Here is an 18,634-nt window from a genome sequence, read left to right as displayed (position 1 = left end):
ATCACACCTCCATGGGAGTATCCCACCAAAGTCACCACCCACAGCTGGGTGGGGCACATTCCAAGCAAATCTAACCAGCACCAAAACGTCTGTCCCACAAGACCACAAAGATAATGGCATTTGGGGGACACAATACATTCAAACCGGCACATTCTACCCCCTGGACCCCAAAATGACATTATCTTTCCAAATACAAAATATATTCATTTCATCACAATATCACAAAAGCTTAAACCATTTCAGTAACAATAGTTAAGCACAAAATCCCATCAAAATCAATTTAGGCGTGGTCAGTCCCAAGGCACAATCTTTCCTTAGCTGTGGATCTGTGAACTTAGAACAAGTTATATGCTTCCAATATACAAAGGAGGGACATTCATAGGATAAACATTTCCATTGCCATAAGGAGAAACAGTAAGGAAAACAGGGTTAACAGGACCAAAACAGTTCCTAAAACCTGCAGGACAAACTCCATTAGATTTCAAAGTCTGAGAGTCATTAACAGAACAACGTTGCATCCTTGGGGCTTGAGAGAGAGGGAGTCTAACCCTTCCTAGGGGCCTTTTCGGCAGCCCTTTCCTCTCCAAATGCTTAGGTGAGTGCTCCAACATACCCACACATTGGGGAGACCACCTTCTCGGCCCCACCCTCCTCAAACATTGGGGCAGCTCCCGGATTCCCTTCCATCTCCGGGGCACACGCTCAACCCCTTGAGAACAGTGTGGTGGCAGCCAGGCTCTCCCCAATTCCCTGGGAATGTGCTCCACCCTCTTTGGGGCTTGGGGTGGCAAAACTCTTCCAGAGCATCGAGGCAGAAAACCCGCCCTCGACCTCCAGGGCAAACTCACCCTTTCCATGCATGTGGGCTGCTCCTCTCTCTCAGCCCCAAACCTCTTGACTCCAGATCTCAACCTCCATGGCTCTGTCTTTGAAGAAATTTTTCCTTTAATTTTTTCCTTATCTGTTTCTTCCAGTCCAGACCGGCAATGGCTCTGTCTATAAAGATCTCGCAAAAATTCTGTTGGCTTTGCATGAAGCATGCAGGGGTCAAAGCCATCAGACAATAGGAGTTTCCACAAATCCTGTCTGGATAATTCCATCTCCAATCTTGGCTTGTACTGAAATGGCGGCTGGGTTCCATGTTCAGTTACATCCTCACATTGGGCTGTAGCTTCTGGGATTCCACCCCCTGGAAGCTCGTAATTTTCAGCTTCTGGTCTCTTTGAACCCAAGAGTTCAGTTCTAAGTTTATCTCTTTCTGCTCGCATTTTACTATAAGCTGCAGGGAGAAGCCAGGTTACGTCCTCCACACGTAGTCTGGAGATCTCCTCAGCTAAGTACTCCAGGTTGTCACTTTTAAATTCTTCCTTCCATCTGACACCAGGACTCAATTTTGCCAAATTCTCTGCCACTTTAAAACAAGGATCGCCTTTCTTCCAGTTTACAACATATTCATCATTTCTGCTCAAGTCCTCATCAGAAGTATCTTTAGAGTCCATATTTCCACAAACAGTCTCTTTAAAGCAGTTTTGGCCTTTTCTATCAAGCTCCTCACAATTCTTCCAGAAACTCCCCATTATCCATTTAAAAAGCTGTTCCAACATGTTTGGTATTTGCAAACTCAGCAGCAAAAGCACCCCACTTCTCTGGTACCAAAATCTGTTCTAGTTTGCTAATGCTGCAGAATGCAAAACACCAGAGATGGATAGGCTTTTATAAAATGGGGGTTTATTTCACTACACAGTTACAGTCTTAAGGCCACGAAATGTCCAAGGTAACACATCAGTAATCGGGTACCTTCACTGGAGATGGCAAATGGTGTCCGGAAAACCTCTGTTAGCTGGGAAGGCACGTGGCTGGCGTCTGCTCCAAAGTTCTGGTTTCAAAATGGCTTTCTCCCAGGACATTCCTCTCTAGCAAGCTTGCTCTTCTTCAAAACGTCACTCACAGCTGCACTCCGTTCAGTCTCTTTGAGTCCGCATGTTTTATATGGCTCCACTGATCAAGGCCCACCCTGAATGGGTGGGATCACACCTCCATGGGAGTATCCCACCAAAGTCACCACCCACAGCTGGGTGGGGCACATTCCAAGCAAATCTAACCAGCACCAAAACATCTGTCCCACAAGACCACAAAGATAATGGCATTCGGGGGACACAATACATTCAAACCGGCACACCAAATAAACCCCCTTTTATAAAAGCCAATCCATTTCTGGTGTTTTACATTCTGGCAGCCTTAGCAAACTAGAACATGGTGTACTTACATTGCTGTGCTACTATCTCCCAAAATTGTTTCCCAAACCTCTCACTCCTGTCTTTTTCTTTATGTCTGTAGTGCTCCCTTTAGCATTTCCTGTAGAGCAGGTGTCTTGTTCACAAACTCTCTTATTGTTTATCAGAGAATATTTCAAGCTCTCCCTTATATTTGAAGGGCAGTTTTGCCAGATATGGGATTCTTAGTTGGTGGTTTTTCTCTCTCAGTATCTTAAATTTATCACCCCACTTCCTTCTTGTCCCCATGGTTTCTGCTGAGAGATCCGCACATAGTCTTATTAAGCTTCCTTTGTATGTGATGGATTGCTTTTCTCTTGCTGTTTTCAGGGTTCTCTCTTCATCTTTGACATTTGATAATCTGATTATTAAGTATCTTGGTGTAGGTCTATTCAGATCTATTCTGTTTGGAGTACGCCGTGCTTCTTGGATTTGTAATTCTATGTCTTTCATAAGAGATGGGATATTTTCTTTGATTATTTCCTCTTTTATGCTTCTGCCCCCTTTCCCTTCTCTTTTCCTTCCTGCTTTTCATGTTGTCATTCAATTCCTGGAAATAGCGCTCATATTTTTCCATTCTTTTCTCTATCTGTTCTTTTGTGTGTAGGCTTTCAGGTGTCTTGTTCTCCAGTTCCTGAGTGTTTTCTTCTGCCTCTTGAGATCTGCTGTTGTATGTCTCCATTGTGTCTTTCAACTCTTCTGTTATGCCTTTCGTTTCCATATATTCTGCCAATTGTTTTTTCGAACTTTTGATTTCAACCTTATGTATGCCCAGTGTTTTCATTATACAGTTCATCTCTTTTTCCATATCTTCCTTAAACTTTTTGAATTGATTTAGCATTAGTTGTTTCAATTCCTGTATCTCAGTTGAAGTGTAAGTTTGTTCCTTTGACTGGGCCATAACTTCGTTTTTCTTAGTGTAGGTTGTAGTTTTCTGTTGTCTAGGCATCTGATTTTCTTGGTTACCCCAATCAGGTTTTCCCAGACCAGAACGGGCTCATGTTTCAGAAGGAGGCAATAGTATCAGGTCTCCCTGAGGGTGTGTCTTAGAAGATTGATACACCCTTTGAGGCCTCAAGCCACTGTGCTTTTCTGCTCAGCAGGTATGCCTGTCAACCTGTCACTCCAGACTGGTGTACGGAGGTGTGGTCTGTGGCTGTTTTACCCCAGGCTCTGGGATCAGGTTCTGAATGGAAGGTGGGTAGTAGAGCTTGGTACCACCTCTTTTCTCTTGGGGGAGATACACCCCCTGGGGAGATAGCATTTGCATTCAAAAAGTCTTTCTGACTCTGCTGTCTCCACCCTTGTCTGGGTCAGAGTGCTGGGAACTGAAAATTGCTGAGGCTTTCTCCACTGAGCCAAAAAAGGAACAGAAAGCCCCCTTCAGGGCCAGTCTGCAGTCACCCTCAGTTTCACCCATTGACCAGAGATAGCACCTGGTCTTCTGGGCTCCCCCTCTCTCCCAGAGAGGTCCTCCAGCTCTCCAAGGTCAGTCATCACCAAAGGCCTCTGTCTGCTTGTTGGGGATTTGTAGCTTGTATTGAGCAGTCAACATTTGTTATTTAAAACCTCAGTTGGAGCTGGACTGAGGTATATTCACTTGTTCAGAGAGTGCTGTTCTCTAGCACAGCAAAGCTTTGCAGGTTGGGCTGTTAGTGGGGAGGGGCTCTCTGCAGTTTTTGCTTACAGATTTTATGTTGTGATCTCCAGCATTCCTCCCATCCAGGTTGATGTGTGGACAGTCAACGTTTATCCCCCAGCAGTTATTCCAGATTATTTACTAGTTGTTCCTTGTTATTAGTTGTTCCAGGGGGACTAGCTAGCTTCCACTCCTCTCTATGCCTCCATCTTCTTCCAACTTTTACAAATTAGTTTTTGTACACACTAAAATTGCCTTGTGGCAAATGTCTTCATATTATAAAAGTTGCATAGATGCTTAAAATGTTTTGTTGTTCTCCATCCTCCTGTACTGATTATTTTCTAGTTCTTCCCATTAGTAGTATTTTTAATTTTTCAGAAATATTTTAAAAATATAGGTCTGGTTTGTTGTAAATTAGAGTTGTGACAAATTATAGAGCAATTTTTTCACAAAGTTGGATCAGATAGCTCAGAGTTAGAAAGTTAATTTTTTTTCCCAAAGCAGTATCACCATTATCTCACTTCTTACATGAGCTTATAACCCAATAGTGTCAGTATCAATAGGCAAAACCTAGGTAAAGTCAGTTTTCTTTTTTTTATATATGATTTTACAGTTTATTTTTAGTGAATTAACCAGTTTTTCAAGCATTAGCCTTAATCATCAACATTTGCTAAGAACCTACTGTGTTAATGATAAGTTCAGATTCAGAAAATTTTGAAAAAATACCTGTAATTGGAGGACAAGGGCATTGTGCTTGCTGCCCATGTAATATAATGAGCAAACTGAGTGCATTCATGCCAGCAAGAGGCACCTACAGTTGTTGCAAGTAAACTTTATGGTGTGAAATTATGAAGAAGAAACTTTGTACATTGAAGATGACAAAATGTATGCATTAATACAATATGTAAAATTTGATACATTATGAATTATGGTTGGAAATAATCAGGGAAAGTTTAAAGGAAGTACGTTCAGAGCAGAATTTTGAAAGAAGGGAGGATAGATTAGCAGAATGTAAATTTGGGTCGAGTTCACAGACAAATTATTTGATTCCCACTGGCTAACCCCACCAATTATTTCATAACAACAACTTTCATGCCTCTTTTTTTCCTGAAGTATATATGAGGCCATATTGCATTTAGGCAGCATGAGAAGAAAGAATAGGCAGGGAAGGAGTTATGAGGAAGATGGGAAGATTGGCATGTAGGAGAGCAGTTATCACAATATCGTGTAAGGATTTCAGGAGAATGAGGCCTGAAGAAAGGCTTTTGATGGCCCCATTGGAAACCTAGAGATCAGTTTCAGTAGAGTAGTGATGATAAAAGGCAAATTGCAAGGGGTTGAAGAGAGAATGGATATTGAAGAAATGGTGGAAGTCCTAAGTTATTTTTTTTCAGTTATTTTATAATAAAAGGAAGGGTCAAAGAAAAATGGTTTTGGATAGGAGTGTGCTAAGCATGTTTACATGTTGTAGGGAAGGAATCAGAATGCAGAAAGAAATTGTGAAGATTAAAGCGAGAGAATCATTGACATAAATCTTAAATGGCAGTAAAAATGGGACACCAGGAAAAGGGACTTGCCCTTGAAGAGGAGGAGTGTATGTTTTTGAAATAGGGAAAGGAAGAGTATTCCAAATAAAGAGACTCTTTGAAGTGGAGAGTTGAGAAATTGAGTTATTTACATTTAGTGGTTTTTATAGTTCTCTGGGAGGTAAGGTTTTAATAGAATGAGAGAAATAGGGTTGAGAGAAAGGGGGTTGGATAGGGTAAGGAAGAATGGACATGATTGCTTTGGTAGGTAAATCATATTATCAAGTTAATTAGATTAATGAAATAACTTTCCAGGGTTGTATGAATTAATGGTGGATTCATTTGGCTTAATTTCATGATTTAGTATAGCAATATACAGAACAGGTACACAGAAAGAAGATTGTATATTGTACCTAGGATGGAGATTGATAAAGTGAGTACAATGAAAGAAAAAGTAGATGAAAAAAATATAGGCTGACCATGGATTCCATAGATAATGAGATAAGCAAGTGAAGATGTAGAAGGGAACTTGTGGAGTAGGAAAATAGAGATCAAAGGAGTAGAGATGGTAAAGAAAAGGAAAGAGGATGTTCAGTAGGAATGAAGAAATTGAAATATTAGTTTTAAACATGAAGGTAAAGTACTTTATGCATGCAACAATATTTTGAGTGCCTACCCCATGCTAGGTACCATTTGTTTGTTGTTACAAGTGAAATACCAAGTATATACTGTTCAATGGAGTTGCCACTAGATGTCACTCTGACTCATACGGTAAGGCTATCCTTGGCATAAATTGTTCAAGATACATGGCTTTGAGAATCAGACATATAAACAAGCTATCTTTGAGGGCTCTTGTAAGTCCACTCGTTATTACCAGAGTGCCCTTTTTCTACAAGTAAATTTTGAGAGAATACTGCCTTTAAAAAAGAAAAATCTTCTAACCTGAAAAAGTTTTTATTATTAATACTCTTTACTTTGTTGATTTTCTTAAACCAAGTTAATCACACTGAAGGGTATATTTCTCTGCATTAAATTTACTGAAGTTATTATCTTCCTTTAATACTGTTTTAGTAATTTGTCTGCTAAATTGGTTCTGGTTTTGTAGGGACTAATGAATTTTAAAAGCACTAATGAAACTGCTTTTTTCTAAATAGCAAGTTTGTGCATGTTGACACCATAATTGTGAGTGTAAAGTTTTGTTCTATGTTGCCTATCTGTACTGAGCTATAAGGAAAAATATGGTATCTATCTACCCCCCTTTTCTTTTTAAATTCCATCCTTTTGTTTCCTAATCAAATAAGATTACCAAGAATAGTTTTGCTTCTTTATCTTCATGTCCAAATAAAGGGGTCATGCTTAGAAAATCTGTCAGACTACCTGCCTACCCACAACTTTTTGCACCCTGATTCTTTCAAGATCTCTGAATAGCTTTGCACAGCTATGTAATATACTTCACATAAACATATACCAAAAACAAACAATTGAAAAAAATGCGTATATAAACAATACCCAGGGCACTTACATGTTTATGTTTTCATGTGTTTTAATTTGTTAATTTTATTTATTTTTTCTTCACTTTGACAGAGAGGTGCAGAATTATGGGTTGCAACATGAAACAGTTTGAAGATCATTATTCTAGAAAAAGTATGGAACCACATTTTCTGCATGTGATATGCCTAATCATATATCGCAGTGCTAAAATTTTTACTTTATTTCGTTGCTCATTCTTACTTAGTTTGTGATCCCTTAAGATCTTAAATCATTTTTAGTCTTGTTTACAAAAAACGGTACTCCGTCTCCTGCTTAAGTGAATGGCCTTAAATTTATCCCTATTGAATTTTATTGTATTTATAGACCAGGTCAGTTTATATTTTAATGTTGTTTTCTATGGTGCCAACCCACTGTAAAACTTTCATTTGGAATGGTATCTGTTAAGATCATTATAATCCATATAAAAATAGACATTAATCAGGAAAGCCCTTTTGAATCAGAATAGAATAGAAACTGTGGCACACATTTAGTAAGCTATAATGAAGAGGAAAAAAATCCATTATTTGGAATAATTGGAAGTAGGCCAAGGTGCCACTGTAGCTTGCTTTGAGAGTTATATGTAAGACTTCCCCTTGACTGGGAAAAAAACTTACTTTTTCATTGGTTTTCGAGACCAGATGTTGTTAGGTAATATTTTAGACTACTGATTGAAAATATCTTCCTTAATCTCTTCTTTGTTTCGGTGTGTGTGTGGGGGTGGGGTCGTTTTTCTTTTTGGACAACAGAACATGAAAGTGTTAAATTTACTGAGGTCTGCTGGGTAGGATGTTAAAATAGGAAGGGGGTGGGGGTGGGAGCAGTAAAAGCTTTCCAGCAATGAAATTGTAGTACAGCTTCTTTGACTAAGAAGATGTTAAAGTATGATACAGAAATGCTCCATTGATGAAATTCCTCTTGAATTTTTCTTTAATTCCCCCTTTTATTCTTAAATTCACTTTGCCATATAATTTTTAAAATGAAGCTTCTTTTTAACATTTTTGCATGTACATGAAAAAGTGTTCGTTCCACTTCTTTGGAGTTTTATAGTGAAAATATTATATATTCCTTTTTAGAAATTCATTCCTTTGTTGTGCTAAGAACAATACATTTATTTAGATAATAGCATCTATACTGAGGCTCTAATCCTGAAAGGCCTTAACCTCCATTAGGGACAAATGTAGATTTTTGTTTGCTTGAATTAGCTTCCTGGGTGTGTAAAAACTCTTTTGACATCATTATTTAGGGGCTCCCACCCTCCCAGTGGAATCATAGCCTAGTACAAAAACTTTGCAGCTGATGAATTCCCAAAGCCCCTTTTGATGATTGTGTTTAAACTCAGCATGGGAGCTTGCTATTGTTCTGTTCCTGTACTAGTCCCCCCATCCCCCCTCCCTGACACACGCACCCATGTTTATGTTCTTCATGACAATAAGAATTCTCCAGAGGTAAAACACAGAACTGAAAATTTCTGATAACTTCTTTATCTTCTGTAACTTATTTCCATTCTAAGCATATTCATAAAGTTAGAAGTTTGGCCAGGTTAGAAACATGTTAAAAACTACTAAAAAAATACAGAGAGAGAAACATTCTGGAATATAAAGTTTTACCTATGTTTGAATTTAGTAGAATAAGTACCGAAATAGAAAAAAAAGCAAAGTGAAAATTTGTCCGGTAAACTTGAAATATTGAATTTTGTTTCAATGTTGGGAATTTGTGTTTTTGCTGTTTGTTGATACTTGCTTTAAAGTTGTTCTGTAATCAGTGCAGATTTTCCAAAATTATTTTTTGAAGGTCTGTCTAATGCATTGGTTTTTGAAAAGTATTTTCAAGTTGAACACTACTTGTGCTGTAGGTCCTCACTTTATGTGATAAATATGTGTCTTGAATTCATTAAATCTGATTTCAAAGACATTGTGTAGTGGCATTGTATGGGCTGGAGCATGATCTAGAGGGAAGAATAATAAACTCACATTCTGGAGAGCTGAGTACTAATACCATCTATTACCAGTACTTTTGTGATATTGGACAAATTATTTTACAATTTTTCTGTAAAATAAGAGGGATTGACCTAAATCTTCTCTTAAGATTCTGACATGTTTTAACATACTGTGATGTATTAAAATCAATGTTTTCAGCTTTATATTTCATTCTTGCAAAAATTGATATGCCTCTTGTTTCTATTTTAGCAACTGAGAACTTCAAAAAGGCCATTACAAGAAATTTTAAAACCTCTCCATGACTTGTAAAAGAAACATCTTTGTGAGAGAGTCATAAAAATATACGTCGTTAATGAACAAGGACTAATGAAGAGTATAGTTATCACAAGTGAGCTTTCCAAATGGTGAAGAGAATAACCATTTCAGAAATTACCACTGAACATAGTAAGGAATACTGGAACAAATAGATGATGGTGCAAAATATGATAAATCAAGAGATTCTATTTCTGTTACCAGTAATTTTTAAGATAAACTTTAAGATACATACAGTAGGAACATGTTGGAAGTTAAGCAGTTATCTTAGGTTAGTTGTCTTTTTCTTACTCCCTCGTTATGGTCTCTTTGAAATGTTCTTTTATTGTATGTTTGTTTTCTTTTTAACTTTTTTTTTCATACAGTTGATTTAAAAAAGAAGGGAAAGTTAAAAAAAAAAAAGAAAGAAAGAAAAACAAGGAAAAAAAAAAAAGACGTAGTGCCCCCTTGAGGAGCCTGTGGAGAGTGCAGGGGTATTCGCCTAACCCACCTCCATGGTTGCTAACATGACCACAGACATAGGGGACTGGTGGTTTGATGGGTTGAGCCCTCTACCATAAGTTTTACCCTTGGGAAGACGGTTGCTGCAAAGGAGAGGCTAGGCCTCCCTATGTTTGTGCCTAAGAGTCTCCTCCTGAATGCCTCTTTGTTGCTCAGATGTGGCCCTCTCTCTCTGGCTAAGCCAGCTTGAAAGGTGAAATCACTGCCCTCCCCCCTACGTGTGATCAGACACCCAGGGGAGTGAATCTCCCTGGCAACGTAGAATATGACTCCCGGGGAGGAATGTAGACCCGGCATCGTGGGACGGAGAACATCTTCTTGACCAAAAGGGGGATGTGAAAGGAAATGAAATAAGCTTCAGTGGCAGAGAAATTCCAAAACAAGCCGAGAGGTCACTCTGGAGGGCACTCTTACGCACACTTTAGACAACCCTTTTTAGGTTCTAAAGAATTGGGGTAGCTGGTGGTGGATACCTGAAACTATCAAACTACAACCCAGAACCCATGAATCTCAAAGACAGTTGTATAAAAATGTAGCTTATGAGGGGTGACAGTGGGATTGGGAAAGCCATAAGGACCACACTCCACTTTGTCTAGTTTATGGATGGATGAGTAGAAAAATAGGGGAAGGAAACTAACAGACAAAGGTACCCAGTGTTCTTTTTTACTTCAATTGCTCTTTTTCACTCTAATTATTATTCTTGTTATTTTTGTGTGTGTGCTAATGAAGGTGTCAGGGATTGATTTAGGTGATGAATGTACAACTATGTAATGGTACTGTAAACAATCGAAAGTACGATTTGTTTTGTATGACTGCGTGGTATGTGAATATATCTCAATAAAATGATGATTAAAAAAAAAGATACATACAGAAAAATAAAAAAAAAAATCATGAGAATACAGCTGTAAATTTTCATGAAATGAACACACCCACAAAACCAACCCTTATATATATATAGAAAGAAGAAACAGAACATTACCTGTACCTTATAAGTCTTCACTTCCTACCCCTCCTACCCCATTTTCTTTTTCCTGGCCAAGAAGTAGGATGACTTCTACACCATAAATTAGTTTTGTCTGCTTTTGAATAAGGAATTATTTAGCTTCTTTCTCAACATTATGTGTTGTTGCTTGTAGCAATAATTTGTTCATGCTCATTGGTATATAATATTCCATTGTTTGTACCACAATTTATCTGTTCTGTTGATGGATATTGGATTGTTTTTAAGTTTTGGCTGTATGTGTTTTAGCATACATTTGTGAACTTGAAGAGAAATTCCATGTAGAAGTGGAATTGATGGATTATAGGATATGCATATGTTCAGCTTTTGTAGATGTTGTCATATATTTACCCGGATGTTGGCTCTTTATACTCCCACCAGCAGTTTATGAGAGTTTCATTTGTTCTATAGCTTCCAGCACTTGAGATTGTCCTTTTCATTTTAGCCTTTTTGGTGGGTGTGTGGTGGTATGGCATTGTGGTTTTAATTTGCATTTCCCTGATGACTAATGAAGTTGAGCACCTCTGCATATGTTTACTATTCATTTGGGGACTCAAATAACTTTATGACAGTTGCGTTTTTAAAAATTAAATTTCCTTATTTTCAGAAGAGATGCTATAAATTAAATATTTTATCTAAAACATTTGGCATAATCACTAGCTCTGTTAATCTCTATTTGACAAATTAAGAAATTTTTTGAAACTCTTTTCTGTCTTAATGAAACTATTCTCTGTATTTCAAACCTTAAAATTAATTTCAAATGTTTATCTTTTTTTTTAAAAAAACTTTATTTTGAAATACTTTCAAACTTACAGGACAGTTACAAAAATAATAGGAACTGCATGCAAAGAACTCCAACATACCCCTACCCACCCCCACAGATACCCAGATCCACCAAATTTAACCTTTTGCTACGTTTACCTTGTCATCTATTTAATGATCATGTATCAATCTGTCTATCATCTATTTAATATCTGTTGGTCTATTAATTTCTTTTCTGAACGCTTGAGTATAGGTTGTATATATCACGCTCCTTGAACTCTTAATACTGCCATGTATATTTCCTAAGAATGAGGATATTCATTTATGTAGCCACCTTAAGTGCAGTTACGAAGTTCAAGAAATTAAACATTGATATAAAGCTTACAGTTTACATTCCAATTTTCCGTATGTCCCAGTAATACCCTTTTTTTGTGCCTTTCTCCTCTTTTGTTGGATCCCATCCAGGTCACATATTGCATCATTTAATTGTCATTGTCTTTTTAGTTGTGCTTTTTTTTTTTCTTTTTTTTTTTTAATTGTGGGACCATATATACAACATAAATTTTCCCATTTCAACCACCCCCAGGCATACCATTTAATGGGATTAACCACATAATCACATTCATAATATTATGGTATCCTCACCACCATCCATTACTAAAACTTTCCTGTCTCCCCAGACAGAAACTCTACACATATTGCCCCTGCCCCCCGCCCCTGGTAACCTGCACTCTTAGTTTATGTCTATATGAGCTTGCAGATCCTCTGATATTTTCTTTGTAAACATAGGGTTTAAATTTAACATCCTTAATCTGTAACAGTATCATTTGCTTTGATACCATCTTAACTTTAGTAGTAGACACAAACTATGTTTCTGTCCCCTCTGTACCCCCACCTTTATGTAGTTCTCATCACAATTTACATTTTTGTACCTTTTGAGTCCAAAACCACTGATTTATGATTACGTTTATGCATTTACATTTTAGATCCTGTAGGAAATAAAAAGTGGATACAAACCAAAACTATAATAGAACTGGCATTTATATTTACCCATGTCATTACCCTCACCGGAGATCTTTATTTCTTCCTGAAGCTTCTGATCTATTGTCTATTGTTCTTTCCTTTCTACCTGCAGAACCCTTTTTAGCATTTCCTGGAGGGCCAGTCTAGGTGACAGACTCCCTCAGCTTTTTGGGGTGTCTCTCTAATGCTTACCTTTTAAGTGTCCTTAAAACTAGTAATTGATGTTATTTTTAAAAATGAAACTATCAAAATGAAGTAGTTTAAACAAATAGTATAAGCTCTTTTCCCACTAGGAACAATTCTAGGTTTCTAAACAGTGTAATTTTGAAATATCTATCTAATTTTAATTTTAGCAACTAATTATAACCGTAGCTAATTTTTGCATTTTGTTGAGGTCTATTCACAGAGCATATATTTCATCCAGACTATACAATCAGCATCTCACAGTATCATCACTTAGTTATGCAGTCATCATCATACCCAATTTTAGACAATTTTCATTGCTCCAAAATGAAAATTATCAGATAGACACACAAAAAGAAAACCTAAAACACCCCTTATCCCTTGTCTCCCCGTTATTGACCCCTAGTATTGGTGTGACATACCAGTTACTGTTCATGAAAGAATTTTAAGGTATTACTGTTAACTGTAGTCCTAGCTTGCCATAGGTGTTTTTTCCCCATATACCACTCATTTATTAACTCTTGTACCTATGTCATAGTGTCATATATTTGTACTAGTTCATACAAGAACTTATTTAAATTTGTAGTGTTATTTGCTGACATACATGACTGTAAATAACCCCTTTCAATCAAATTTACCCACAAAAAAGCAGTATTATTTATATTCCCAATAATGAGCTACTCTCACCTCATATCTATTTCCAAACATTTTAAGGTCAACCTTATTATACATTTTAAACATATTAGGTTACTGCTCCCTCTTCTCTAGCTTCTGTCTATTTCTAGTTATCCTATATTCTACATTTTAAAGAGTCTGAATTGACATATTCTAGTTTATATTAGTGAAAACATTCAGTATCTGTCCTTTTGTGTATGACTTATGTCACTCAGCATTATGTCCTTAAGATTCATCCATGTTGTCACCTGTTACAGGACCTCATTTCTTCTTACTGCTGCATAATAATCATTTATGTATATACCACATTTTGTTTATTCATTCATTTGTTGATGGGCATGTGGATTGTTTCCATCTTTTGGCAATTGTAAACAATGCTGCTGTGAACACTGCTGTGCAAATGTCTGTTTATTTACCTGCTCTCAGATCTTCTGGGTGTGTACTGTGTAGTGGAATTGCCAGGTCATAGGGCAACTCAATTTTTAGTTTCTGGGAACCGCCAAACTGTTTTCCACAGTGGCTCTACTATTTTACACTTACAGCAGCAGTGGATAAGTGTTCCTGTTTCTCCACATCCTCTCCAAAACTTGTAAGTTTCCTGTTTGTTTAATAGCATTCTTATAGGTGTGAGATGATATCTCACTGTGGTTTTGATTTGCATTTCCCTAATAGATAATGAAGATGAGCATCTTTCCATGTGCTTTTTAGCTATTGGTATTTCCTCTTTGGAGAAATGTCTTTTCATATCTTTTGCACATCTTATAATTGGGTTGTTTGTCCTTTTATTGTTGAGTTGTAGGATTTCTTTATATATTCTGGATATTAAATCCTTATAGTTACATGGTTACCAAATATTCTCTCCCATTGAATTGGCTGCCTTTTCACTCTTTGGACGAAGTCCTTTGAAGGAAAGTCATGGGGAGTTCCCATTTATCTATTTTTGCTTTTATTGCTTGTGCTTTGGGTGTAAGGTCTAAGAAGCTACCTCCTATCACTAAGTTTTGAAGATGTTTCTCTATATTTTCTTCTAGGAGTTTTATGGTGCTGGTGCTTATATTTAGGTCTTTGATCCACTTTGAATTTAAATTTTTTTTAATTAAATTCAGTTTTATTGAAATATATTCACATACCATACAGTCATCCATGGTGTACAATTACCTGTTCACAGTACCATTGTATAGTTATGCATTCATCACCCCAATCTATTTTTGAACATTTTCCTTATATCAGAAAGAATTAGAATAAGGATAAAAAATAAAAGTACAAAAGAACACCCCAAATCATCCCCCCCATCCCACCCTATTTTTCATTTAGTTTTTGTCCCCATTTTTCTACTCATCTATCCATACACTAGATAAAGGGAGTGTGATCCACAAGGTTTTCACAATCACACTGTCACCTTTGTAATCTACATTGTTATACAATCATCTTCAGGAGTCCAGACTACTGGGTTGGAGTTTGATAGTTTCAGATATTTGCTTCTAGTTATTCTAATACATTAAAACCTAAGAGGTGTTATCTATATAGTGCGTGAGAATGTCCACCAGAGTGACCTCTTGACTCCATTTGAAATCTCTGAGCCACTGAAACTTTATTTTGTTTCATTTCGCATCCCCCTTTTGGTCAAGAAGATATTCTCAATCCCACAGTGCCGGGTCCAGATTCATCCGTGGGAATCATATTCTGGGTTGCCAGGGAGATTTACACCCCTGGGAGTCAGGTCCCATGAAGTGGGGAGAGCAGTGAGTTCACCTGCCAAGGTGGCTCAATTAGAGAGAGAAAGGGCCACATCTGAGCAACAGAGGTACTCAGGGGGAGACTCTTAGGCACAATTATTTGCAAATTTAGCCTCTCCTTTGCAGTAATGAGCTTCATAAGGGCAAGTCCCATGATAGAGGGCTGAGGATATCAGACCACCAGTCCTAATGTTTGTGACACCATCAGCATCAGTCCAGATGAGGAAGTCCAACACTTCCATATTTTCCTCAGCCCCTCAGGGGGCCCTGTAAATATATTTTTATTCTCTGCCAAAATTACTTTGGAATGTGTCACTATTTCACTCTAACCTACACTAACCTACCATATTTTACTTTCTGTTCAAAGTTCCATGTAATTGTGGTATTTGAAGAAACCGACTGTAGAGTTATGCTGTTTAGAAAATATAGATCCTCCATCAAATAGACATCTCTTCCCTTGGTCTCATATGGAATTTGAAGTTTTAAAACACAGTCAGTTTTGACCTTTACCCTTTGGCTCAGTTTGCTGTAGTCTTAACCAGATCTGTTTCATTCATATCACTAATTGAAGTCTGGGCTCTTTTTCAGCTTTTATTTATTTTTTAACAGTTGCTGCATGCACTAATACTGACATTCATATCTGCCGAGCTCTAGCTCTGAGTTCAGGTGTCACACAGATACCCAATGTTCCAGAGACCAGTCAGGTTATACACTAAGGGATCAGCATCTCAAAGTTTGGAGATAGCCATTACAATTCAGGAATAGATTTGACTGCTAGTAACAGCTTACAATCTAGGGACCATTACAATAATCGTTCCCCTCTTAGACTGTGTTCTCAGATTCATTGAATTAATTTTTGTATAGGGTGTGAGATAAGGGTCCTCTTTCATTCCTTTGGATATGGATATCCAGTTCTCCTAGCACCAATTACTGTTGAGACTATTCTGTCCAAGTTCAGTGGATTTGGGGGCCTTGTCAAAAACAATTGACCGTAGATCTGAGGGTCTATTTCTGAACTCTCAATTTGGTTCCATTGATCAATATGTCTAATTTTTGTGCCAGCACCATGCTATTTTGACCACTGTGGCTTTATAATGTGCTTTCAATTCATGAAGTATAAGTCCTCCCACTTCATTCTTCTTTTTAGGATGTTTTAGGCTATTCAAGACTCCCTTCCCTTCCAAATAAATTGGATAAGAAATTTTCCAGTTTTGAAAAGTAGGTTGTTGGAATTTTGATTGGTGTTGGATTGAATCTGTAGATCAGTTTGTGTAGAATTGACTTTGTAAGGACATTTAGCCTTTCTGTTCATGAACACAGAATGTCTTTCCACCTATTTAGGTCTTCTTTGATTTCTTTTGCAATGTTTTGTAGTTTTCTGAGTACAGGTCCTTTATATCCTTGGTTAAATTTATTCTAGGTACTTGATTCTTTTAGTTGCTATTGTGAATGGAATTTTTTTCTTAATTGCTCCCTTGGTTAGCTCTACTGATCTTTTTGCGTTGATCTTGTATCCTTCCGCTTTGCTGAATTTGTTTATTAGCCCAAGTAGCTTTATTGTAGATTTCTCGGTATTTTCCAAATGTCGTCTGCACATGATAAGAGTTTTACTTCTTCGTTTCCAATTTGGATGCCTCTTATTTCTTTTTCTAGCCTCATTGCTCTCGCTAGAACCTCTAGCACAATGTTGAGTAACAGTGTGACAGTGGGCATCCTTGTCTCATTCCTGATCTTAGAGGGAAGGCTTTCAGTCTCTCACCATTGAGTATAATGTTGGCTGTGGATTTTTCATGTATGCTTTTTATCATACTGAAGAAATTTCCTTCTCCTACCTTTTGACATGTTTTTATCAAGATAGCATGGTGAATTTTTTTGAATGTGTTTTTAGCCTCGAGATGATCATGTGATTTTCCCCTTTTGATTGAGAAATGTGTTATATTACATAAATTAATTGTCTTACGTTGAACCACCCTTGCAAGCCTGGAATAAACCCCACTTGATTGTGGTGTATAATTCTTTTAATGGGTTTGATTTGCAAGTATTTTGTTGAGAATTTTTGCATCTGTATGCATTAGGGAGATTGTCTTAGAGTTTTACTTTCTTGTATCTTTATCAGGTTTTGGTATTAGAGTGGCGTTAGTGTCATAGAATGAGTTAGGTAGTGTTCCCTCTTCTTCAATTTATTTTGGAAGAATTTGAGCAGAAATGGTATTCATTCTTCATGAGATGTTTAATAAAATTCCCCTTTGACGCCATCTGGCCCTGGGCTTTTCTTTGTAGGGAGGTTTTTGATGACTGACTGAATGTCTTTACTTATGATTGGTTTGTTGAGTCTCCTATTTCTTCTTTTTTTTTTTTTTTTTTTTTTTTTTTTTTTTTTAATAATAATTTTATTGAGATATATTCACATACCACGCAGTCATACAAAACAAATCGTACTTTCGATTGTTTACAGTACCATTACATAGTTGTACATTCATCACCTAAATCAATCCCTGACACCTTCATTAGCACACACACAAAAATAACAAGAATAATAATTAGAGTGAAAAAGAGCAATTGAAGTAAAAAAGAACACTGGGTACCTTTGTCTGTTTGTTTCCTTCCCCTACTTTTCTACACATCCATCCATAAACTAGACAAAGTGGTGTTTGGTCCTTATGGCTTTCCCAATCCCATTGTCACCCCTCATAAGCTACATTTTTATACAACTGTCTTCGAGATTCATGGGTTCTGGGTTGTAGTTTGATAGTTTCAGGTATCCACCACCAGCTACCCCAATTCTTTAGAACCTAAAAAGGGTTGTCTAAAGTGTGCATAAGAGTGCCCACCAGAGTGACCTCTCGGCTCCTTTTGGAATCTCTCTGCCACTGAAGCTTATTTCATTTCCTTTCACATCCCCCTTTTGGTCAAGAAGATGTTCTCCGTCCCACGGTGCCAGGTCTACATTCCTCCCTGGGAGTCATATTCCACGTTGCCAGGGAGATTCACTTCCCTGGGTGTCTGATCCCACGTAGGGGGGAGGGCAGTGATTTCACCTTTCAAGTTGGCTTAGCCAGAGAGAGAGGGCCACATCTGAGCAACAAAGAGGCATTCGGGAGGAGGCTCTTAGGCACAACCATAGGGAGGCCTAGCCTCTCCTTTGCAGCAACCGTCTTCCCAAGGGTAAAACCTGTGGTAGAGGGCTCAACCCATCAAACCACCAGTCCCCTATGTCTGTGGTCATGTTAGCAACCATGGAGGTGGGGTAGGCGAATACCCCTGCATTCTCCACAGGCTCCTCAAGGGGGCACTACATCTTTTTTTTTTTTTTTTTTTTTTACCTTGTTTGTCTTTTTTCTTTTTTTTTTTTTTTTTTTTTTTTTTAACTTTCCCTTCTTTTTTCAAATCACCTGTATGAAAAAAAAAGTTAAAAAGAAAACAAACATACAATAAAAGAGCATTTCAAAGAGACCATAGCAAGGGAGTAAGAAAAAGACAACTAACCTAAGATAACTGCTTAACTTCCAACATGTTCCTACTTTACCCCAAGAAAGT

At 37.5% G+C, this 18,634-nt stretch overlaps 1 protein-coding gene across 6 annotated transcripts in view; it reads left to right on the top strand.

The window, feature by feature from the left end:
• AKT3 (AKT serine/threonine kinase 3) overlaps window positions 1–18,634 on the top strand; it is a 413,894-nt gene that overhangs the window by 92,145 nt on the left and 303,115 nt on the right. Inside the window, exons 2-3 of one of the 6 annotated variants that reach the window (XM_037822281.1) lie at window positions 7,023–7,082; window positions 9,155–9,349. The exons of 4 other annotated variants lie outside the window; for them this stretch is intronic. In XM_037822281.1, the coding sequence (XP_037678209.1) occupies window positions 9,307–9,349 (43 nt within the window). In that variant the 5' untranslated portion in view covers window positions 7,023–7,082; window positions 9,155–9,306. The remainder of the gene's footprint in view (window positions 1–7,022; window positions 7,083–9,154; window positions 9,350–18,634) is intronic. One more of the 6 variants, XM_037822290.1, reaches the window with a different exon arrangement.

The sequence above is a fragment of the Choloepus didactylus genome, chromosome 2, assembly GCF_015220235.1.
Source record: "Choloepus didactylus isolate mChoDid1 chromosome 2, mChoDid1.pri, whole genome shotgun sequence".
Classification (NCBI taxonomy): Eukaryota; Metazoa; Chordata; class Mammalia; order Pilosa; family Megalonychidae; genus Choloepus; species Choloepus didactylus.
The sequence above is the reverse complement of the archived record's forward strand: the minus strand, read 5'-3'. Positions and strand labels throughout refer to the sequence as shown.